The sequence below is a fragment of the Exophiala aquamarina genome (assembly GCF_000709125.1).
Source record: "Exophiala aquamarina CBS 119918 chromosome Unknown aczIA-supercont1.5, whole genome shotgun sequence".
NCBI classification, from domain to species: Eukaryota; Fungi; Ascomycota; class Eurotiomycetes; order Chaetothyriales; family Herpotrichiellaceae; genus Exophiala; species Exophiala aquamarina.
Window position 1 is genome coordinate 824,872 of NW_013550583.1, and position 23,020 is coordinate 847,891.

The window sequence follows — 23,020 nt, forward strand, 5'->3', positions numbered from 1 at the left end:
TTGACCAGTTACCCAGTCCCTAATGCGCCCTCCATGTACGAGGTACGGAGCACTGCATGCATCATGCAATGGCAGTTGGCCGGCTACGGCTTGTCCATCTCAGACCTGGCCCCCCAGGTACAGAGGGTTTGGGCATGCAGCTACCAACTGCCCCGTGGCTCTAGCCTGGAACAAGAAGCCTTCTGGCTTGCACTGGCCTTCATCTAGACCTCTCTAGGCCTCCCTAGTGCCTGGGAGCCGAGTTTTCCCTCGCATCCGGCACAGACGGCCACCTACTAACTGAACGCGGCATGCAGCCTGCGACCTCGCATCCCCGATCTGCGCTCGAACTTCCGCGGCCAATGACGATGCCCTTCCGCATCGGTAGCCTTACCAGTTACAACCTACATACGAGTACACCTCACGAGTTTCCAACCGTCCACTTGACCATCTCCGTCCTCCTGCCGGCCGCATCACATTGCATCGACATTGGTCTCTAATCACCTGTCAACGGCCACTTTGCAGATGCCGTCAACACAAAGCCGTCCTTTGCCTCCTCTCCCGTTTCAAGCATGGCCTAAGCCGTCAGCCATGCCACCATCCTTGACTGTCCTAGACCATCCTTGTCCATGACCTCGACCTTCCCAGCCTTGGCCAATCTCTTGTCCATCGCTCGCCTGTGAGCGGAGACGCTCACACCTGATGGACCGCGACTCAGAGTAATGTCTGATCCCGTCCTTGCTGAACACCAAACTCTCCTCCCTCCCCCAGCGCCACCGTTACCACCTCCTCGTCTAGTCCAATTGCAAAAGATCATTGCTCCCTGGGGACCCCATACTGGCGCAGACTACTACCATGGCGGCCCAGCACAAAGCGACCATGATCACGTCGCTGGTCGAATCACCAACACACACACGTACAGGTGCGAGAGGAATGCTTTACAAATCTCCCTGCAGTTTGGGCTAATCTGATCCCTCGCCAGTACTTTCACATCGTCCCAAAACACGAGTCATCGCACCGGGATTCCCATCGCTGCCCTAGACATCAACTCATCCGGCACACACGCGGTCCTCGCTGGCAAAGAGATCCTGAAGACTATCCGGGTCGAGGATGGAACTGTCACTGACGCCTTCAATATCCGAACAGCCGTTGCGTCCTCCGCTTCTTCACAGACCTCTCCTCAATTGGACGGCCCGGGCAAGAGACGGGATTTTTTGCCCGCAAGAGATGTCAAATGGTCCACAGGCAATTATAAGCATATCATAGCAACTGCCGCCACCAGTGGCCGTATTTCGCTGTACGATCTAAATGTGGGAGGGGCGTCAAAGCTGGAGCTGGCATGGCTCCACGAGCACACCAACCAGATCAATAAATTGGATTTTGACCCTTTTGCTGGTTACCTCCTGCTATCCGCTAGCCAAGATAAGTCGGTCAGACTGTGGGATCTACGTGATGGCAAACGCGACCGCTCTCGTTTGAGGTTCGAACCCCGGATACCTGTGAGAGATGTTCGGTGGTCGCCATCAGAACCACTAGACTTTGCCATTTGTACCGACAGCGGCGTCATTCAAAAATGGGACGCTCGTTCTCCATTAGGCCCAAAGTTGAGCATTAACGGCCATGAAAAAGCGTGCTACTCGCTCGATTGGCACCCTGATGGGCGCCATGTCACCTCGGGTGGGTTTGACAAATATATCCGAGTCTGGGACTTTCAGAACGACAACAAGCGACAGAAGCCCGTTTTCCAGCTCAGGGCACCCAGCGGAATCAGAAATATCAGATGGAGGCCTCCCTGCAGAGCATCCGAGACCACCGACTCAGGTCACTGGCAAAGCACCCAAATCGCAGTCTCCTATACCCATGATGATCCAAGAATTCACACTTGGGATTTGAGACGCCCATGGCTGCCCTTTCGCGAATTAGACAGATACAATTCGGCCGCAAATGACCTCCTATGGGCCACCAAAGACAAGTTGTGGACGGTTGGTGATGAGGGCGTCTTCACTCAGTGGGACCTCAAGCACGGTGCCCCGTTCTATAATGAAATCTCCCCCTGCACTTCCACCTTCACTCCGGATGGCGAGTACTATATGTTTTCCGAGCGCAGAGAGCTCCCTCGTACTTCAGCGGCCGAGGACCCCGCTCTTGGCTTTCTCAGTATCCCGCGGGACAAATTGAGTAGTGGTGATGATCCTACGGCGAGTCGAAGTTTCACCGATGATGAGAATCCCCTGGACTCTCATTTGTCGTCAACTCATGGCCGCATTGAAAGGGGTTTACGATCATCCAAGTCCACCAAATCACAAGCCAATAGCCCCCTCTCTCTGGAAGAGAAGCCTCCTATTCTGTCCCTAGATAGAGCGGTGTTCCAGCGACCAGACCTGTTTAACAATGACCAATTCGGGACCGCTAATTGTGTCCCCGGGATAGCTACAGAACTCGGGATAGTGCAGTACCTTGCGTCGAATTATGCCTCCCCAGCAACAGCCGAGGAAAGGGTGCAGTCTCCCAGTACAATACTCGAGCGCCTCGAAGCGGCGTTTTACCAAAATGCCGTTGCCTGCGATGCAGTGTCTCTCCATCGCATGGCGCAATCGTGGAGGATACTGGGTGCTGTCTTCGTTCCTGAGTTGAGAGATTGGGCAGATGCAAATCGTTCGCAACGGCGAGCAGAAGCCGGGAAGCGGCGCGAAATGCTGGAGCAGTTCCGCGCCGGATCTCACCGTTCAATTCTCTCACCGCTTCCTGGTCTTACTGGTCGCGGCTCCAAGGCTAAAGGGGACGCCAAATCTCACAGGTTGATGAGCAGCCTTTTAAAATCTACCGTGGAATCCGACAGGCCCTTTCATTCGGACAGCACATCTAATGCAACCACGCCACTGGTTAAACCATTTCGAAACTCGCCATATTCGTCTCGGAGAGGATGGAGCAAGTGGGCTTTGGAGGAAGAGGAAATCGATGAAGTGTTAACCTTACCCCCCTCTGTGCTGAGCTCTCACTCGACGGCAGCTGCCGCGGCCCGAGCCCTTGTTGACAGCCCTGGTCGAGGAACAGGGTCTGCCCCCTCCTCGCCAGATGTCAACAGACAATCCGCAACAACTACGTCCAAAGACCACAATTCGCCCAACCCATCACCCAAACCATCAGCTGGCGTGCGAGATGCGGGTACTTCGAGTCCGGCGAGAGGAATTTCCGCCACGGGGACGACACAAGACGATCGACGAGCAGCACTGCGCGACTATCGGGTGCAAGCGAGACCAATATTCACCTTAGAAGGGTCCAGCAACACCCCTGCTCTTCATCCTCGACACGACTCGGATGATAGCTTTCAAATGTTCTCTGCCTCTGGAGACAGTTCGCAGCGAGCAAGATCACTCGGACAGTCCTTTGATTCCGCTGGCGGAAACGCCAAATCTCACCACCAGCGCGCCGAAACTCCGAATCACTCGGAACAGGATGATGAGACAGAGGAGGAGAGAGATCTTTCGTTTGGAGAACCCCATGTTGAAAATATCAAGGGGCATGCGCGGTCATTCATCAAACCTTCCCAGATCTCTGGTAGCGTAGCAGTTGAAACTCCACCCGACATGAGCTTTGGTAGTGATGCACCCACTGGTGCCCGCATCCAGGTCTCGGCCCAAAATGATCCAGGTGCTTGGGACGCTGGACAGGAAGCACACTCGATGCCCACGTCAGAATTCCACACTGCCATGTCATCCACGCCTGATATCTTCCACTTTGAGGGAACATCGCTGGACAAGCCTCGAATCTACACATCCAATCCGTTGCGGGTGAGTGAAGCTCATGAGATTGGGGATGAGAAAAGTTCGGGCCACCAGCCAGGTTTGTCAAATTCCATGTCAATGGACGAACTGGACTGTGAAACGTACCTGATATCCGACTTCCGGCCCATTGATTTGTTCAACTATGAGCCAAAATCGCCATTCGCCTGGTCGAGTTTACCACTGATCTGCCAGAGTATTGCGTTTGATGTGGAGAACGGAATTGGACACTCACAATTTGCATCACACCTTCTGATGCATGTGCATCCCTACTTTTTCGATGCGAGGTTTCGAAAGCTTAAAGGAGTTGAACCGGGTGGAACCAACAACCTGGCGGATCGATTGATGACACCACACCTCGGGCACCGAATCATTGAAAGCATCTTTGATGCTCACCTATCGTTCTTGCGACAAATGCAACTGGTGGCATCGGCTGCGGTGTTGCGGAAAATGTGCGTAGAGTTTGAGTACCCAAGGTTATACATTTCTGCAGGAGGCGACAAGCAAGCTGGCAGCAGCCTCACTGATGGCGATGCTGCGAGCCTCTCGATTGTGTGCACCACTTGCCACGGACAAATGCCGTCAGGCAGGAACACATGTGAACGGTGTCAACGGGTTCGATCCGTATGCCCGATATGTCTATCGATGCACACTGTTGATCAAGAGGTGCCAAATGCTTCGGAGACCAGGGACGCTGCAGGATCAGTGTGGCCATGGGGAAGCCATGGCAGAATGTGGACATTCTGTCAGGCATGCGGACATTCTGGGCATGTGAGGTGTATGAAGGAATGGTTCGCTGAACCATCGAGCAACGGAACGTGTCCCACACAGGGCTGTGGCTGCGATTGTGGTCCTGGGAAAACACGAGAAGCACGGATAGAGCAACAAATCAAACAAGAAGAGGAAGTCCGACTGATTCGTGGCTTGAATGGAAACCATGGTGGTGGTGGATCGACGAAACGAGACTCTCTGCGTGCAGGTGGAAGTCCGGCAGTAGACAAAGCCAGAGCAGCCCTCCGGAAAAGCATTACGGGGGATCGGGCTACACAGAGCGGCGATGAGCGGAGTCTTGCCGGGAAAAGACTGTCTGGTGCAAGTCGGGCGCAAATGTCAGGTTTCAGCGGTTCACGGAAGAGCGTTCGGTTAGTCACTCCCGGCGAAGAAAGCGGCGGCGGCCAAGACCAATCTTCATCGAGATCATGATCGGGAGAGTTAGAAGCCCCCCCCTGCTACGGAAGTTCCTGCCTTTGGCTATGGATGGGCATAACGAGTGAACGGGTGCGAGCAATGACAAATTTTAGGAATGATCAATTTCAATCAATTTCAATCTCTGGATGGAGCTTTCTCCGGCGCGTTCATCGCAAGACTGTCAGCTAGAAACATCATGTTCGAACGTTGTAACGTTCCGAGATTCTGACCAGACAAGGTGAGCGAGCGGCTTCGAGCTGGCGGTCAGCTGAGACTAGGGCTGATAGATGGCTTGGGAAAGGCGACTTGAGTGGACGGACAACTCGGGGAAAGATTCCTTCAGCATAGTTGGTTTGGAGTAGTGCGTGAGTAGTGACTCGTGTGTGACTTTAGGCCGTTAGACGTGCAGATGGAGACGAGGCGGCAGGTCGCTCGGAGGACAAAGCGACAGCCTGACCGAGATAGGACCGTGGACAGGCCAACTACGAGGATTAACTAGGAGGTACCGCCCAGGTATGTACATCCCCTCCTTCGCAACGTGACAAGATACGTAAAACGACATGGAAGACATGGTCTCTGCTATCAGACGGGCACGGGGGTTGACGCGCCCTATTTAAAACCATCAAGTCTCTCTGAGGTATAAGGTAGCGAGAGCTGTACATAAGTTTCTCCATCCCGGGAGTTCGACATGGGCACGTCTTGGGCACGTCTTGGGCATTTATGTCAATCAGAATACCAAGAAGTTGCCCCGCACGGCCGCTGGTCCCTCACCGCAGGTACAGTAGAAATGGAGAAGCGGTACTGTACAGAGGACCTCGTATCTCGTGCTTGTATCTCGTGCTTGCGGTTCCAGCCCAGGTAGCCCCGAAGGCACATTACCACTGACAGTCAACAATACTGCCAAAGGACCTGAGGCTGAGGAGAATCCCATTAGGGAAAGCGTCACTTTTCGAGGAGAGATACCTACTGTAGGACAAGTAGATTGGATCTCGCTAATACCTGGTATGTCCAGAGACAAATACTCGGTGCCACAGTACGATATACTAAGCAGTAAATCCATGACCTTTGGGTCGGTGATCACTGCCCAGTGATGGTCACGTTGATTCGTGTTTCTGGTCAATCGCCTCCGGTCAGCCTCTCCGCCACTAAGGACGCCACGGCCGCACTTTGCAAGAATGTGTTTTGTCACTGTGAACACGGGCGCTTACGAATGTCTGGAGCAGCACGGCGAATGAGGTCGCGTCCAGCCTTAGCAAAGGCTTGAGGACGTCGTCAATCACGATTCACGACTGTGTCTTACCACCGGGGCCAAACTCCCCAGTTGACTACTGCTGGGAGCGTGGGAAGCCCTCCCCTAATGCCGCCTAAGACAGTAAGCAACGGATAACTAATGGGCCTTAAAACGGGTGCCTAAGGCCGCAACAGCTAAGCGGTCGCAAGGCGTCTTGTTCTATTTGGCGAGGGGTCTAACGAGGTACCGAGGGTAAGCGGCAGAATTCGAGATCCTTCGGTGTTGCCTTTACGTGGAGACTACGGGAACTGAGTACGGTGTACTTACTTGTACCTACGCGTACTGGTCGGTACCAAGTACAAACTAACCAACATTGTGAGCCTCACGCAGAGTGAGGCCAACACACGCCTCGCCTCGGGTAAAAACTCAACGTCATTTCGAACCCTTCTCGTACGTGTTCCAATTTATAACCTGAGGTAACGAGTATTACTCTTCTCGAACGACGTGCGAAAGCTAAAACAGGGAGGATCCATCTAGCGGCCTCTATCCTCTGCATCGGACCAAAGCGATCCAAACTTCATCAGTGATCGTTCACTAACTTGCTGACGCCCGTGCATAGTCAATCCCTCTGATGACCGAGCGTCTCCAAAAAAAGCCAGCCCAGACCCAAAACGGTGCGAGGCGGTGATCGTGATGGGTGGTGGGTGCTGACTTTGCTGAGCCTCTGGAGTCTGTAGGCCGCACCTCCATTCAACACAGCTCAGGCCGCCGCCTATACTGAACACGATCTAGCTGCGTCCATCTCATCCATCTCGTCCAATGATCGACCCTCTCGTGTACCAGTATAGCAACCGTCCATGCCCGTCAACACATGGATGACATGGAACTACCACACCTTCTCTTTTGCCTTGCTGTCTCCGCCTGACGCTATCGAGCAACAAGTTACAACGTTACCAAGCTACGGCCTACGGCCTCGCTAGCTGTCTATCCTTCCAGTCAACGTCAATCGCCGCTCTCTTCCTCAGGTGTCTCCTCGTCTCGTCCTTTAGCTACCAATCGATATCTGACATCAGACGGATCCCCGCGGGCTTGTTCCTGCATCATTTTCGGGTCAACCTCAATTCGTCTCTAGTCCTGGCCACTTCGACCAGCCTTCGTATGGGCCCTATATCGGGTGCCTCGCTTTAGCCTCAACACCAGCACCAGCACCCGCACCCTGCACAGCTCCATTACAGGTGAGACTGGTCGGTTAAGGCGCAGCATGAAGCTATCCTGAAGCTACCCTCATTGATCACAAATACTTCCTCCCCATGCAATACCCTGCAAACGTGATCGAAAGGTGTCCGCGCATCTATTAAAGCGCACTGTCCAACCCAACTTCAGCTCCAGATTTCTTCTCTCCATCAATCTACACAATCGCTTTTGTACCAGCCTCTCGTTGCCTGCAAGCCCCGGAATCTTAATACTCTCTCAAGCACAGCCAGTCTTTACACTGCTATAGCCACCTAATCAGACCCCTCACTTTCATTTCTTGATCAACCCAACCAAGCCAACATGCGTTTCTCCACCATCTTCGCTCCCCTCAGCCTCCTTGGCTTGGCCGCTGCCGGACGACGCACCGAGAAGGGTATCCCATACGACACAGCCGTCAAGATCGTCAACGACTTCGTGTCAACCCTGACGGCGTTCGACGTCAACGTCGCCACCAACCTCCTCGCCCCATCATTTGTCGACTTTTCCGACTCCATCAACTTCCTGATCGGCGCTCCAGCCGGCAGCCCGACCTTCCCCAGTCCACAAGCATACATTGCTGGACAAGGCGCTCAACCACCCATCGGCTTGGACATCCTAGCCATTGACGCCATCACTTCCGATGGTGTCATCGTCTTCCGCTGGACCGCCGCCGTCGGCCTCGACATCGCCCCTGCCAACGGCATCTCCGTCCTCTATGCCACCCAGTCCGGCCCTGACCCAACCATCGTTGGACCCGGCGGCTACCAGCTCGGCCGCCTCTACACCGAGTTCAACTCCGCCGCCTGGGTTTTGGACATCGGTGGCTCCGTCACTCTCCCTCCTCCACCCCCAAGCTCTTAAATGGACTCTGGCAAGCTAGGGAAGTAACGAGGTACTTCACGACCACGATCCGGCAAAAAAAAAAAAAAAAAAAACACGGTTTTAATGAACAATTCCAGCCGAGAGGGCGAGGCCTGAACCCATCGACACCAGATCTCCTCAAAAAATTTGGATCATGTGAAAAAGATGGAAGATCCTGCAGTAGCATTTCGACGGAGCAGCATCTATGGACGCCATCAATATCATAGCATTAGGTTGTTTTTTCTTCTAGGCGTTTTAATACTCACACTACACACACTATTACTTATCACATCTCACCCGAGCAGGGATATCTGCCGTGTATACCTTACCCCTTTCCCTCGTCTTTGCCTTTTCTCGTCTTCTCTTTGCTTCTCCTTTCTCTCTCTCTCTCTCTCTGTGTGTTTCTCCCGCCGTCGCATATTTCCGCCCATCCAAGCTCATCGTCTCCAGCAGCAAAGACAAAAGAAAAGATTCGAGGTACCTCACCTGGCAGACGAGGCATGGGAGGGCACTGACTGGCGGCTTTTGGGTTTTATCCTTCACTGCGCTTTTCTAGTGTCTTGCGGGGTGAGTTGCGAGGCCACACACCGCCAGATTGAGGTAGAATCCAGACATGGGAACTTACTGTCTTCGAATGCGGCCGTAGGTCCGTCGTCGGGAGAGTGCGTCCAGTTTCCGCTGGCGAGCCTTCGAAGACGAAAGAAAGTGGTTCGGAATAGGTTGCGGGGTGGTTCTCACGAGTGGCTGTGGTCTCGGAATAATATTGTTCCGGATTTGATGTGAGCTCTGTGCTCCACTGAGCTCCGAGGACGAGGCCGATGTGCACATTCAACTCATTTGAGGCTTTCGTTTCTGTTTATGTACGAGCGCACACAGACACAGACATGTTATTGTTCTATCACTGCACATCCTAGTAACACACAAGGATCTCTCCCTCCCGTACACATTCTCTTTCCGCCCCGCGTCTCACAGCTTGCTGCTCCCGCTTGGAGCAACAAGAGCTTTGGTAGCATTGCGGTAATTCTTCACCAGCTGTCTGACGGCCAGGTCAAGCATGACATCCTCGCTTCCACCGGGGATGCGCACACCGGGTACCTCTCGGTACAGGCGCTCTGCAATCTCCCCTTGGCCGGTGCGGGTGTAGCCGTTGCCGCCAAAGAGCAGGACGGCGGTCTGGGCACATTCGTTGAAGACCATGCCGGACTTGGCCTTGGCAAGGGCAGTCAAGCCGCCGAGTTTGATGTCGGCTTCTTCCTTGGTCAGCTTCGTCATCGAGTACAGGATCTGGTCAACCCAAGCCTGTAGGGTTTCCAGCTCGGCGCCAGCCTTGGCTAGCCGATGGCGGACCACGGGCTGTTCGATTAGAGCCTTGCCGAAGGCCTCCCGCTTCATCACATACTCAAAGGCCGCGGCAACGGCCACCCGGGATTGACGTGCCACGCCGCAGCAGATGGTGAGCCGTTCGTGATTGAAGTTCTTCATGATGTATTTCATGCCCAATCCTTCCTGTCCGATCAGATTCTCCACGGGGACTTTCACGTCATCCAGGTCGATGAATGTTGTCCCTGCACTGATTTGACCAGAGACTTTGAGCCGTCGCATCTCAACACCTGGGTAACCCTTTAGAGGGCAGACGATCATGCTCAGCCCAGATCCGCCGGGTCCGCCTGTTCGCACTGCCATGGCTGCGTAGTCGGACCAGAAGCCGTTTGTGATCCATTTCTTTTGCCCTACACTAGAGTTTAGTCTGGGATACCATACGCAAAATATGACCATGCAAGGGGCAGGGAGTCGTCTGCTCTTATTAAGGACCAAACCCACCATTGATAATATAGTGCTTGCCGTCTGCAGTCTTCTTGGCGGTCGTCGCGATATTAGCAACATCACTACCCGCGCTCGGTTCCGTAATGGCAATACAACATCGTTTGTTGGCTGTCAGGAGGTCTGGAAGGAATCTCTCGTGGAGGGCAGTACTGCCGAACTTGATGATGGGAGGAATGCCTAACAAGCATCGATAAGCGATTAGGAATGGATGGTAGTCAATTAAGAATCATGCCCACGCACCGAATGCATGTCCTGCCGTCATCGAGCCACCAGGACCAGTGAGGCCAGACCTCATCATCTCATCTAGATAAATCCCGGTGTGGAAATAGTCCCACTCCTCAATGGGGGTGCCCAAAATGTCGTTAATGCCCACCTTTTTCAGCCACTCAATGGGCAGCGGCGAAGGGAGGTTAGGAATCAACATGTTGTGTTTCTTGAACGTCTGGAAGAGATGATCTGGGGCAGTCTCCTCCCGCTCCCAGTCCATCGCGTGTGGGATTAAGTGTTCGTCCAGGAATGCACGACATGCTTTCTGCCATTTCTTGTGTGTTTCTTTGTGATATGGCGAGGGCATGCCTGCCAGCCATGGAGGCTCTGAGAAGGGAATCTGTGCGGAGGAAGACATTGTATTCGGTTTTGGGATGTGGGACAAGAAATGAGGAGAGACGCCAACCGCGACTTGAAGAATGGATTTACCTCAGAGACAAGACCGCAATAATCGACCAACAATTGTGAAAGGTATGCGAGGACTATGAGCTAGGTTCGAGCTCATATCTGGCAGATTCGAACATCAGCGTCGAATTTGAACCAGTCGCATATGGGGTAAACTCTGCGAGACGCTGTGGTGAGACCTTGGGCCGACTTGTACCTCGGTGTTTTTAGATAGCCAGCCAGGGATGGCGCAGGACGAGAGTGGAGGTCCAGTTCCAGCCGCGGTGCTCAAGCCGGACCTGTTGGCCGAGCCCCTCCCCGTCAGAGCTTCAACAGTGGGTAGCAAATGCCAGGTACCAAAGCTCCCACCTAAGTTCAGATGGGAATACTTGTACTCCGTACCGAGCACAAGGCCGCTGTACTGCACTCTGCACCTCGAAAGAGCTCTTCTATGTCCGAAGATAAATGAACCTCAAGCCTTCACCAAAGCTTGGGTGATCCTACTACGGCGGAGTACACGATTGCCGAGGCGCCGAGGCTACGGTGCGACATTTGAGGATTGCGCGCTCTTACTCCGCCACATGCGCCGCACCCAAAACGCCCCTGCCGTCCCATCACGACTCACGAGCCATTATTCGTCCTTCAAGTTTCACTATAAACTCCCTCAAAGTCTAATGGACGAGCGGAGTAAGAGATGGGGACTCGAGGATCGTAAATCCTGCAGATTCGAGTGGCATCATTCGAGTACGACTTGAACCTCGAGGAGCCTCGATGGGGCCTCACCAGTGCATAACGTTTGCAGAGAATGCTGATATATGTGGTGATGACTAAGCTTAAATTCTGTATTCAACCGCTGAATGAGATTGAACCCACAGAAAATCACCATACGTGAGAGATCATGGTTCTCAAATTGATATCGGCCACCCCGTAAGTCGTCAACTCGACCGCAGAATTACTAGTTGGTGTCAATGCTTGGGGCCATCTTGCCGCCGGCTTCAAGTGCTGCTTGGGATGCTAATGTTCTCCTAGCTCACCCTATGCTCGCAAGGTACGCATCGCATTACACGAGAAAGAGATCCCTTTCGAGCTAGTGACCGAGGTGCCCTGGGACAACACGACTCAGATACCACAGCACAACCCACTGGAGAAGCTCCCTGTGCTCATTGACACGGCCGACCCCGATAATGCAGTCTATGGGTCACATCTCATCCTCGACTGGATTGAATATAAATTTCCACCGCCTAGTCACTTGGCTTTGATGCCCAAGACCAAGGAAAATGAGCTGTTTGCCAAGAAGGTTCAAGGTGAGGATCTTGAAGGGCTGCTTCCTTGATCTGATACGAGGGGCTAACGTCGTTCAAGTTATTGCAGATGGTATCTGCGACGCCTGTGTGTTGATGTTCTTTGAGAAGCAGCGCTCATCACCCAGTGGGGAGTGGACATCTCGCCAGCGGCGGAAGGTTGACGGAGGACTCAACCAGCTCGCTTATTGGGTCGGTGACCGTGAATTCCTCATCGAGGATAAATTCACGTTGGCTGACGTAGCAGCCGGCGCTGCTCTTGGGTATCTTCGTGTCCGTTTCCAAGATCATCCGTGGCAGGAAGAATATCCTAATCTCAAGCGGTATAGTGATCAACTTGAGGCTAGGGAGTCTTTTGAAATATCCGTTCCCACTCCGCAGAATATTAAAGATAAGATAGTATGAGATGACGGTATCGTTCTTCCGGAGACATAGTCCCTGTATATATCTTGAATCTTATCTTAAAGCATCGAACGTATAGTCTACTTCGAGATTGTGAAGTAATTTGTCGAATTACTATGGGCCTTAGCTCCGTGGCGGGTCAGCTGGATGAAACAAACCAGCGATACCGGTTTTGTTTATCTCAATCTAACTCACTATCATAGGGGCTCTCAGATTGTGCTCTTCTCATCACACGGAAGTTGAGTCCAAAACTACCTAGATATACTTGGTGTTCACAGTGTCGTGGAGCTCGCCCGGTTTAATTAGTGGGAAAATAAAAGCGCGCCTAGCCGCGGGCCGCGTGTGCATGATCGCAACACAAACAATCTAACATAAACTATCCTTCCTCCATTTTCAACTTCAATTCACCACACATACTGTACCTGCTTTTCTAACTTTCATGTGAGCTCCTAAGTCGAATCGCAATGCCATAACGGCTTGACATAATCTGAGACTTCGTACTTCGGACATCACGTACAATTAGGTGCATTCGGCTGCTTCACCCCAATATTGATACGCAGATATGCGACCTCTCCTTGAGACAAGGTGACGAGCAGGTCTAGTGCTTGATGGACGAGTGTCGATTCATGGTCTACATAAAGCTGAGTTTCTATATTATTGTACAGATTTCTATACCAAGGGTGCCCAAGACCTACGATCCAAACCACCGCTTTAGGCCAGCCTTTGCCGCGTCCACATCAGGAGCTTGGTTCTTCTCAGTAACCCATGCGACGACACCGTCAGGTCTAATCAATAACGCCCTAAGATCGCGACAGTCCTTTGCATCAACCCCGACATAGTCCACTCTAGTGGCATATGGTTCACCAACGACCATGTCTTTGAGGTCAGAATCGTCTTCAAAATCGACGAGTAATCCTTTTCCTTGTTCAAGCTTAGAGCCCAATCGAGAGCCATCCTGTAGCTCAAAATCTGGCACGCTGCATCCAACGAGCGGGTGGAAGACCTCATCTCCATTTCCGAGATCGTACCGCAGCGAAAACCCCCAAAGGCGCTCGATCAACATGTTTGTTCCATCGGCAGTATTGATGAGGTCTCGCACAAGCGCTTGAATGGCCGCGCCAAATGGAGTGGGCTCCAGTGTTGAGACTTGCGCTCGTGTCCAGTCTAGGATCCTTTCTCCAATGGGATGGCGCTCTTTCTCATACGTGTCAAGCAGAGTTAGATCTGGCTGAGAACCAACCGCCCCGGACTCCTGTCTAACGGTTGCAGCCAGTTTCCAGCCAAGATTCATTGCGTCGCCGAGTCCAAGATTCAAGCCTTGCGCACCAATAGGCGAGTGGATGTGCGCGGCATCACCGGCCAGGAGGACTCGGCCTTTGCGGTAAGTTGTCGCTTGCTTAGATCGATCAGTGAACGAGGAAGCAAGGTGGATCTTTGTGATCTTAACGTCCGGAACACCTGTCACGCGTCTCACAACGTCTTGGAGATGTTCCTTCGTTATCTCCTTCGTGCGATCAAAGCTGGCACCGTCAAAGTCCATCAGATGTAGAGCATCCGCCCAAGCTCGAACATACATTCCGCTTTTCGTGGTGTGGAACCCTTGGGCCAACTTTTCGACATTCTCGATATCGCATTGTGCCGCATATCCAGTGAACTTGGCTTCAGTTCCGGCAAAATCAAACCCTGCGGTCTTTCGAACTACACTTCGTCCGCCATCGCATCCCACAAGCCACCTGCCATGGAAAGTTTGGTCGTCTCCAGCCTCGACCGTTACGCTATCCTCGCTTTGCTCAGATACTTTTGTCACACTGGTCCCTCTGAGGATGGTGACACCAAGGCTTTCAGCACGCTCACTGAGCATGGTCTCAAGTTGTTCAATCGTCACGGGGCCTGGAGATAACCCCGGTCCGGGTATGAGGTATTTCCAGCGGTCTAATTCGAGGGCATTGGCGTTGACCGCTATGCCTGCGAAGTGGCCACCGAACTGGAATCCAGCTTTCTTCTCCCTAGGAAACTGTCGCTTTGCGGGATCGAACAGCTTGCTCAGCATACCACGCCGATAAATGCCCTCTACCGCAATGGTGTTGAGGCCTCGACGCCCCAGAGGATTAGACTTCCAGGGCGACTCGGCCTTCACGTCGCGCTCTAGGACCAGCACAGTGACATGAGCCAGTCCCAGCTCGCATGCCAGGAAGAGTCCAATGGGCCCAGCGCCGGCGATGATAACGTCGTAGACCATGCTCATTGTGTCGTGTCTCCTCAACACTGCTTTCCAATCTACGCAGACACTTGTGAGGCTGGAAAGTAAAGTTGATCCTTCGAGGCGTTTTATGCTGATGCTCCTATATATTCGTTGTGAAGAACCCTGATCGCTCGTGGACTTGGCCAATCTATTGACGACAAAGAAGGTGAAATGCGCCGCGCCGACGGCAGCTCAATTCCTATATATTATCAGGGGCGTACAATGCTCCGGCTGTAAAACCACGCCTCAGCATGTTTACCGTGCGACAGCAATGCCCTTTAGTCGGGGCTCTACAAGGTATCGGTCGTGTTCGGGACCCAACTCTCCGTATCTCCCGAACTGGTTAAGGAAGCCTTCGTTTGCAGGGGCCAACCGAATACTCGGGCTTTATGAAAGCCCGGAGGACAGCATTTTGCATCTTACAGAACTTTTGGTGCAACACAATTGGCGATCAAACAAGCTTTGGGCTTTCTGAGGTTAGCGAATGGCGTCGCAAAGAGCGATCATGTCGTATTGTTCTCTGCACGTTCCATCATGCTACCGCCAGAATCAATCTGCAATGTACCTCGTACTCCAGGCTCCCATTTTACCATCCTCTCTTATTGTCCACTGCCACCCCTGGAATGTCCGGTTTCCGGTATCTGACATCTTCCCACTAACACTAATTACGGGCTGTCTCGCGAAATGAATCACCATCCAACTACCAGGCTATCATCATGCATCGAATTCTTTGCTAAAAACTTGCGCCTTCCTGGATCAGCCCCCTTCCTCGCATTCATCTCGTACTGCACAAGCTTCAAGTGGACAGATGTCTAGGCAGACGTGGTTCGCCATCGTTGTACGGCTCATCTGCGGCCTCACGAGCCAGATCATTGATCCACCTTTCGTTGGGCTTTAAGACCTTGCCTCCAGCGAGCGAACAAGCGAGATATAGCCAACTGAGTGCGTTGCCGACCGTGTGCACTTCGTCACTGACATGCGCTTTGGCGTATTCGCTCATTCTCTCGTATAGGTCGTAGTCGTTAACCAGATCATAGAGATGCTGAGCGACTGCCTCATGGTCGCCCCTTTTCACCAAGAAGCCGCTTTTGCCCTGTTCCACTTGAAGAGGGATCCCGCCTGCAAGCGTGGCGATGACGGGTTTTCCCTGGAGAATGAGCGTCAATACATTGCTGACCAGTCATGATTTTCGCGCGTTGGTGTTGGCTTACCTTATGCAGGGCTTCTGATACTTTGACCTCAAAGCCTTCCCGCGTGGATAGTTGGAGCGCCACTGTAGAAAGCGAGAGGATTGCATTCAGGATCTGGTCGCTTGGTCCCAAGCGGACGACCACAATATCATCCTTGATGTCAGAGTGGAATTCGTCGATCTCGTTCATGGTTTGGTCGTACACGAGACTTCCGTCTGGGTCATCGATTGAACTGTGGCCACAAATGACGAGTTGCTGGACGTTTCTCAAGGGCTCATCCTTCATGAGTTCCCTAAAGCGTGCATAGCTCTTGATGAGGTCGGGAATACCCTTGGAAGGATCAAACCGTGCAATCTGCGTGAAGAAGCCACGATTTGGATAGGCCAGTTGTGGGAGACCTTGGGCTTGACAGGCTTGTCTCAATACGTGGACATAATACTTCAAGTCCCAGTCGTCCATGTCTTTGTTCAGTCCGTCAAGCCTTAAAGAGCGGTTAGATACAACACTGGACCTTTGAGGTAGTCGAATTTGACAAAATCACCTACCAATCAGTTGTAGCTGGCAGCCAGCCGACTGTCTCCTTGCGTACGTCGCTTGGCACAAAAGTCTTGACAGGGTGGCTGATGAAAACATCTGCTTGCTGGATGGTCGACCACATGTTGCGCCAGACATGCTGAGCTGCGCTTGCTTCTTCGTGGACTAAGTCATCCCGCACCTCTATATGGCTTCTGAAGATTATGGGGCGATCTGGTGCCTCCTTCTTGGCAAATGGTATCAATTCAGGCATTTGAGGGTCGTCAATAATGATGACATCGGCACCTCCGTCTTCCGGGGCTCTCAAAGGACCATTCTCTCCAAGCCAATACCGTTCGGCATTTTCGACAATCCACTGCTTGATACTGCCGAGTTGCGCGTCGGTGGCTCGAACTGTTGGAGGAACCACACCCTGCAGGATGTTGTGGTTTGTCTTTGTGACACGGAAGACATCTGGTCTAGGTTTTGGAACGAACCTGGTATAAAGTTGTGAGTAAAAGTAGCCTTGCTGCAAAACTATTCGCGGTACAAACCATTCAACATTTACACCTTGTTTTTGCAAAAATCTCAATAACGCATGCCGCATCAATGCCACCCCACCGCCCTGTGGAGTTGCACTGAAGAATGAAATCCTTAATTTGCGATCAACTGCCTGCTTGATGAACTTCTGCACAGCTCTCCACGTTGGTTCTCGAACAGATCGCCTGTAGTCGTCCACCGTGGTTAGCTGAATTATACCCCCGTAGTCCGGTTGCACTTCGTTGCGATAGCTGATTGCCAAGCGAGGCTGCTTTGTAGGTGCAAAGATTCTAAATCGAGCTCGTTAACTTCCCGACTGTAAACAGGGTGACATACGTGCAAACTTACGCAAGACATTTTCGAGCGGCAGAATCGGCCAATTCGTCTACCTCCAATACCCGATTCTTTTCTGTTCTTGATGGTAAAATCGCATTTGAGGTGACGACCATCGGGACGATATCGAGCTCAGCCCATAGGCGTGAGCAAAGATTTGGGCTTTTCTCATGGAGATCTGCAGCGACACCGACACCTAGGATTTTGCAAACATGTTCCTGTCTATAATCTGACAGTAGAGGAATCAGGTGATTCACGATCCAATTTCCCTCGTCATCAGGTTCTTCATCGAGGCTGATACGATGAATTGCAAAGTCGACACTGTAAGTTCCATCGTGGACAGCTATGCCGATTTTGATTGATCTGTCGGACTCTTCTTGGATTGCTATACCAGCCCACAGTTCCTATGGAAGGGTTGCAAAGTCAGTCATATCTTGTTATCTCGTTATGTCAGGGAGCGATAGCCATAGACCTACTGCTACGGCGGCAGAGGTACATTAACAAATTCATGAGAGAGTGCATCAGATGCTTCGAGACCTACACTCAGACTTGTTCCGATGTCTGCTCGATCAGGTTGGATGCTAAGTGATCTTTTGCGGTGATATTCTGGAGTTTGAGACACGAAGTCCCGATGGACCTCGGTACTATGTTTTGTTGTTGCATCACCCATACTGGATAAGTCTTTTGAGAAAGATGAACATTCCGAAGAGTCAGTGCTTTGAATATTTATAGTTCAAGGAAAGAAGGCTGAGTAGGAATGGGGTTTGCACAATGGTAGAACAATTGGGCATGCGCCAACAAAAAGCAAAGTATAGACAGCTGAGCAAACACTGACCTGGCGATGATCTGAGCCTCGTGCGGTTTTGATTGGCGGTGTAGAAGAGTGGCCAGTGCAGCGTAAGGTGAGGTTTGTGCACATTAATCACGAGGAAGCTTGCAGATTAGCTGATGATGGCATTGGAACAACAGGCAGAAGCCGCCAACTTCCTGAAACGCAGTTCTAGAAGAGGTGGGAGGATGATGATCGTATATTTGGACCGGGCGTCGCGGAAGCGGCACACCCTGTGCCAAGCCATACGTCATCGGTCTCTATTCTCTGATATTCCTTCATGGATTCAGGCGAAGCAGGTCCGCTGCATTGTTTGTTCTGACGTGGCACAACCACCAAGGTTGTATCACCTGATGCTTGCATTGAGGCCGATGACGAGGCTCCGAAATTGGGTCTAGTTAAGGGGCACTACACGTCACGTGGACGAATATCTTTCGCTCATGCATATGCTTTGAAAGCTGAGTAAGAAGGATCTGGGCATTTGTGCATACACAGCGGATGCTCAGGCTTAGTAGAATCCATCTAATCGTGGAACTATTTCAACTTCGTCCTTTGAGGGATTAATGGTTGAACTTCTGGCGATTCCTCGACCATCCTCAGTGCAGAAATCAAGCAATGTCAGTGGCAGCCACCCGCGGTGAACAGTATGAGGCAGTGTGGTTAGAGGAGAGAGGAGCGCAAAGCTCCCAAAGAAAATTGTCAGGTAATTCATGTCTTAGCTAGTTGATTATTTAGCAACGTTACATGTACATAGGGACAGCAAAGAGGTTTGCCTCGGCTCACCTGAGCTTTAACCACTAACGACGGGTCGGAATGGGTGCACTCCTTTCTGCCTAATTGACGTAGACTATGCAGGGCTTGACCAAGAAATCGACATAATTACTCATGAGATCGTTGCAGAAGAGCAAGCGGACTAGGTCTTGATGTTGCATGTTCTTTGGGGTCTCAGATATTACCACCACGTGGCTATGAGATCGAGATTTTTCCTTCTAGGTTGCCTTGTCACTTTTTTGTGCCTCAAGTGATATTCGCGATATTGGTGTCACCTGAGGACTCGTACAAGGCGACGATCAGGGGAGCGACATAGACACTAGTCCCGAAGATCCTATCTCTCAACCCCTTAAACCATTCGAGGATGTGGTACCTGTCGTAAGGCTTTGAGGAAGCGGCTATGCAGGGCTGGCAGCGGCGCGGACCAGCCGACTTTCGCTTCTCACAAGTTTCCACAAATATCACGATCCACAACAGCCTAAACCGGTACCTGCATCTTGTCTTATCGCTTAGCATGATGATGGCGGATCACATGGGAAATATCCCGAAACATGTCGAATCCAATCTCCTGGAAAGCATCAGACGGTCACAAGCTAGATGGCGCATGGCAAATTCAACTCCGATATGGACGTGGGATGCATTCAGAGATCTCACCACACGCAGTGGGGGATAAAAGTCCCACACTAGTTCTGAAGGGTCTAGTGCGATGTGTGATTGCTTCTTGATGCCTTAAACTGTGCGTGGCTAGGCATTGGGAAACGTTTAGCGGGAGAAAAATGTCTTCGCCGGCTCGAATATTGAGTTAGACCAAGGCTTGCGTACCTGGAATTATCGTGGAGGTGGTGTTGCTCCTTTGATGGAAACTTACCGTTGCCAAAATGAGTCTGTTCTCCATAGCAACACATCTTTGAATCATCAACAAAGAGTCGTGTGAACGGAGAAAGACCGTGTGCCGAAGCTACTCCAAGATGGGACTCTTCTACATTCTCTTGAACCATTAATAAGCTACGTTCCAGGACCAGACCTCAAAGGAATCAGCTACATCAACGTCCGTGTATTGTCCTCTCCGGTGGATCGTGAGGTTGTACACCAAATCACCGTACTGAGTAACAGGGAAACCGTGGGTTTTAATCGCGTCTCGTACCGTTCAGGCTTGCAAGCACAAGATAATATAAGATGCTTGGTAATAGAGTCGTGACACAGCCCACAGCCGGCAATACGAGGTTCCGTTTGCAACTTAATTCACAGGGCTTGGATTCTTTGTCAAATTCATCCAAGAGGGGCAAGTGCAAGGCACTCTTCTGCGCCAAACTCATTTTAACCACGATTGTGCATAAATAGACCTCGGAAGCTATAAGTCTCCACTGTATCTCACTCTTTAGCCAGATGTCAGCCATCAAGCTTATCAATTTTCCGCTTCGCGACCTTGACGAAGAAGTTCGTTTGCTTCACGAACCATGCATTGTGCGTGTTGAGGGGTTGATCAGGGCTCTGGAGCTCGAAATCGAACCGCCGCACGAACTCTGGGACCAGCTTCGAGATCTCCAGCAAGCTGATGTTCTTGCCGATGCAGGTACGTGAGCCTACACCAAACTATATTCACCAATTAGTGGACACAGACCGCTTGATTAGGTTCCGAGACTGCGACTCACAGCCATGAAATAGCGTTCCATCTGGGACGAGCGTTCAGGGCTCTCGAGCCAGCGTTCGGGCCGGTACTGCGCGGCGTCGGCGCCGAAGACGCTCTTGTTGCGGTGTGCTACCCAGCTGTTGACACCGACAATGGTCTGGGTGATGAGATGGGTCAGAACCGGCCCAAAACAAGTGAATGAGATGACTTAGAGGGAGGGACTTACCCCTTCGGGAAAGTAGCGGCCAGATATCGTTGCGCCGCCTACGGGGACCACGCGTGCTAGAGGCAGACCAGTGGCGGGGTGCATTCGGAGGCCTTCTTTGATGCTTGCTTGTAGGTAGGGCATGGTTTGTGTCTCGGCGAACGTGATGATGTCGTTAGGACAGGGCTTTTCTTTGACTTTCGAGTCAATCTCGGTGCGTAGCTAGTACGAATGGATGGATGTTAGAAGCTCAAAGTATCTGCAGAATAGAGTACGCGTGAAAATGAAGCCATTTACCTTCTTGTACACCTCCGGGTTCTTGATAAGGTGGTACATGATAGCGGCGAAACTGATGGAGGTAGTGTCTGATCCAGCGCCAATGTTGGTGAGACAACCTAGGAAGACCTCCGCCATAGTGATTTTTGCTGGATCATCTGAGTGCATCTTAAGTAGCTTACTCAAAAAGTCGGCACCCTCCTTCGACGATTCAATATCGCGTTTAGTAGCATTAAGGCGCTCTGTGATCTCCTTTTGGGTAAAGCCCGTCAGATACGACATGCCTTGCCCTGGGAGCATTTGTTCGAGCTTTGTGACCAAGGGATGCCACTCGTGGTAGATCCCCACGTTAGCGCAATGGAGTAGATAGCCGTGTAGTGCACCGAGAAGACCTCCTTGGTCTCTCCCGGTGTCGAGAAAGCCAAATCGTTTAGCTAGCTGTGAGCATTGTTTAGCTCAGACATAGATGGGTTAGATGTGTGAATTTACCGTGATGAGTCCAATAACATCAAATGCCCAGAATTGCGCCCATTCTTGCATGTTAACTGTTACTCCGCTCTGCGCGAAACCCTCGAACTTGTCCACCATACATTCCGCGCCTTCTGTCACAAAATGCTCCAGCTGCACCAATGTGCTCATGGAATAAAGGGCGGCCACCTTTCGACGGGTTTCAGAGTGTCTCTTAGGATTGCGATCTGTGAACAGATTATGTTCATTTGGATCGGCGCTGCCAGAGGCGTAGTACCATGGAGCCTTTGTAGACTTAGGAACCAACTGAGGACATAATGTAAAGATCAGGTCGGTGGTACCTTTGTGAAACTAGTGCCGTGGCCGTAGATGACCTTGATAGCCTCGGGGTCGTCGATGCTGTATTCATTTGGCGCTATGCGCACGATTGGCCCTGGGGCTGTATTAACCCATGCCTTCCATTTTGGAACCAGTGTTTCCAAGCATGTTGATTATCATACCGTATCGCTCATGGAGCTTAACATTCACTTTCTCAAAGTCTCCTCTCCAGACATTCTTGAGATACCATAGCCGAGTGAAGCTGGCAAATACAGGCCCTGGGAGGTCTCTCAGAGGAGTTACAAGAGCTCTCCAGATGCGAAAGGCTACAGCAACGAGGAGCACAAGTATCACCAGTGACACCGTTGCAGGCGCGAGATTAGCAATCTCCAATTGAGTAGGATCAAGCACGCCCATTTTCGCAGGACTAAGAGCGTTAGTAGACGTGGCAATATGGGCAAACAGGGTGTGGAAATAACTAGCTTTAAGAACTTTGAGACGTTGACAACGTATACCAGGCGACATAGAGTAAACCTATGTCATGGTTCACCACTGGCTACTTTGGGAGGCAAGGCATCCTCCTCCGGCATGCATGGGAATTTTCCAGGTTTCTCCACATCCTTCGGGATCAGGGACTACCCACATGAAATTGACACATTTGTGCTAGTGTAGAGAATCATCAAAAGAGACCACTTTGGCCAATCTGAAGGTAGTAATAGGTTGTGTTCACCTTTTGATAGACGTACCCAGACTATTCTGTATGCAGCGACAGTCCTAAAGCCACAAAACAATTCTACGCTCAACGATGGTTAAAATGAGGTAGCGTCTTAGTAGCGTCAAGCGTGTGTAGCAAGTGCCTGCGGACAATCGATAGACAAGAGTCGATCATATGGAGCTCTGCTGGTGTAAAAAGCTCAAAATCTTCAGGCTCTACTTGGGGAACATGTGGGATGCTCAGGCAGTTTTTGCCGGGGCTCGTTCACGTATTTCCATGGCGCGTGTGTGGGGAGAAGCGTTATGCTCCTGCTTGGAGACAAATGAGACACAGGATGGCAGAAAGACGAGAATTCCTTCAAACTTTCGTTCGGAAGAGGCACCTTTGTCAGTGCAGGTAATACTCCACTATTATTTTTGCCGATCATGGACTCATGGGGTTACGCCTCTACTCGTTTGTAGACTTCCAGCACTTATTGTCCTCACCGTTCCATGGACACGTCGAGGGCCGAAATACCAGTAGCCGTAGATCAGAAAGC

At 51.6% G+C, this 23,020-nt stretch overlaps 7 protein-coding genes across 7 annotated transcripts; 3 read left to right on the forward strand and 4 right to left on the reverse strand.

The window, feature by feature from the left end:
- Positions 1–701: 701 nt before the first annotated feature.
- A1O9_06960 (uncharacterized protein) lies at positions 702–4,964 on the forward strand (the record flags this gene model as incomplete). The annotated part of the gene is made up of 2 exons (XM_013403906.1): positions 702–901; positions 962–4,964. 2 exons carry the CDS (start codon positions 702–704, stop codon positions 4,962–4,964), a joined length of 4,203 nt encoding a protein of 1,400 aa, XP_013259360.1.
- A 2,770-nt stretch (positions 4,965–7,734) lies between these two features.
- Positions 7,735–8,274, forward strand: A1O9_06961 (uncharacterized protein; the record flags this gene model as incomplete). The annotated part of the gene is made up of 1 exon (XM_013403907.1): positions 7,735–8,274. The coding sequence occupies one exon, from the start codon at positions 7,735–7,737 to the stop codon at positions 8,272–8,274; it is 540 nt and encodes a 179-aa protein (XP_013259361.1).
- Positions 8,275–9,240: 966 nt separating this feature from the next.
- On the reverse strand, positions 9,241–10,723 carry A1O9_06962 (uncharacterized protein; the record flags this gene model as incomplete). Its single annotated transcript, XM_013403908.1, has 3 exons — positions 9,241–10,004; positions 10,096–10,275; positions 10,339–10,723. 3 exons carry the CDS (start codon positions 10,721–10,723, stop codon positions 9,241–9,243), a joined length of 1,329 nt encoding a protein of 442 aa, XP_013259362.1.
- Positions 10,724–11,647: 924 nt separating this feature from the next.
- Positions 11,648–12,455, forward strand: A1O9_06963 (uncharacterized protein; the record flags this gene model as incomplete). The annotated part of the gene is made up of 3 exons (XM_013403909.1): positions 11,648–11,676; positions 11,779–12,053; positions 12,112–12,455. The coding sequence occupies 3 exons, from the start codon at positions 11,648–11,650 to the stop codon at positions 12,453–12,455; spliced, it is 648 nt and encodes a 215-aa protein (XP_013259363.1).
- A 688-nt stretch (positions 12,456–13,143) lies between these two features.
- A1O9_06964 (uncharacterized protein) lies at positions 13,144–14,697 on the reverse strand (the record flags this gene model as incomplete). The annotated part of the gene is made up of 1 exon (XM_013403910.1): positions 13,144–14,697. The coding sequence occupies one exon, from the start codon at positions 14,695–14,697 to the stop codon at positions 13,144–13,146; it is 1,554 nt and encodes a 517-aa protein (XP_013259364.1).
- Positions 14,698–15,490: 793 nt separating this feature from the next.
- Positions 15,491–17,940, reverse strand: A1O9_06965 (uncharacterized protein; the record flags this gene model as incomplete). Its single annotated transcript, XM_013403911.1, has 6 exons — positions 15,491–15,841; positions 15,906–16,365; positions 16,430–16,894; positions 16,952–17,227; positions 17,286–17,674; positions 17,812–17,940. The coding sequence occupies 6 exons, from the start codon at positions 17,938–17,940 to the stop codon at positions 15,491–15,493; spliced, it is 2,070 nt and encodes a 689-aa protein (XP_013259365.1).
- Positions 17,941–20,259: 2,319 nt separating this feature from the next.
- On the reverse strand, positions 20,260–22,184 carry A1O9_06966 (uncharacterized protein; the record flags this gene model as incomplete). The annotated part of the gene is made up of 7 exons (XM_013403912.1): positions 20,260–20,463; positions 20,523–20,657; positions 20,727–20,927; positions 21,003–21,419; positions 21,471–21,734; positions 21,791–21,882; positions 21,950–22,184. The coding sequence occupies 7 exons, from the start codon at positions 22,182–22,184 to the stop codon at positions 20,260–20,262; spliced, it is 1,548 nt and encodes a 515-aa protein (XP_013259366.1).
- Between the last annotated feature and the right edge of the window lie 836 nt (positions 22,185–23,020).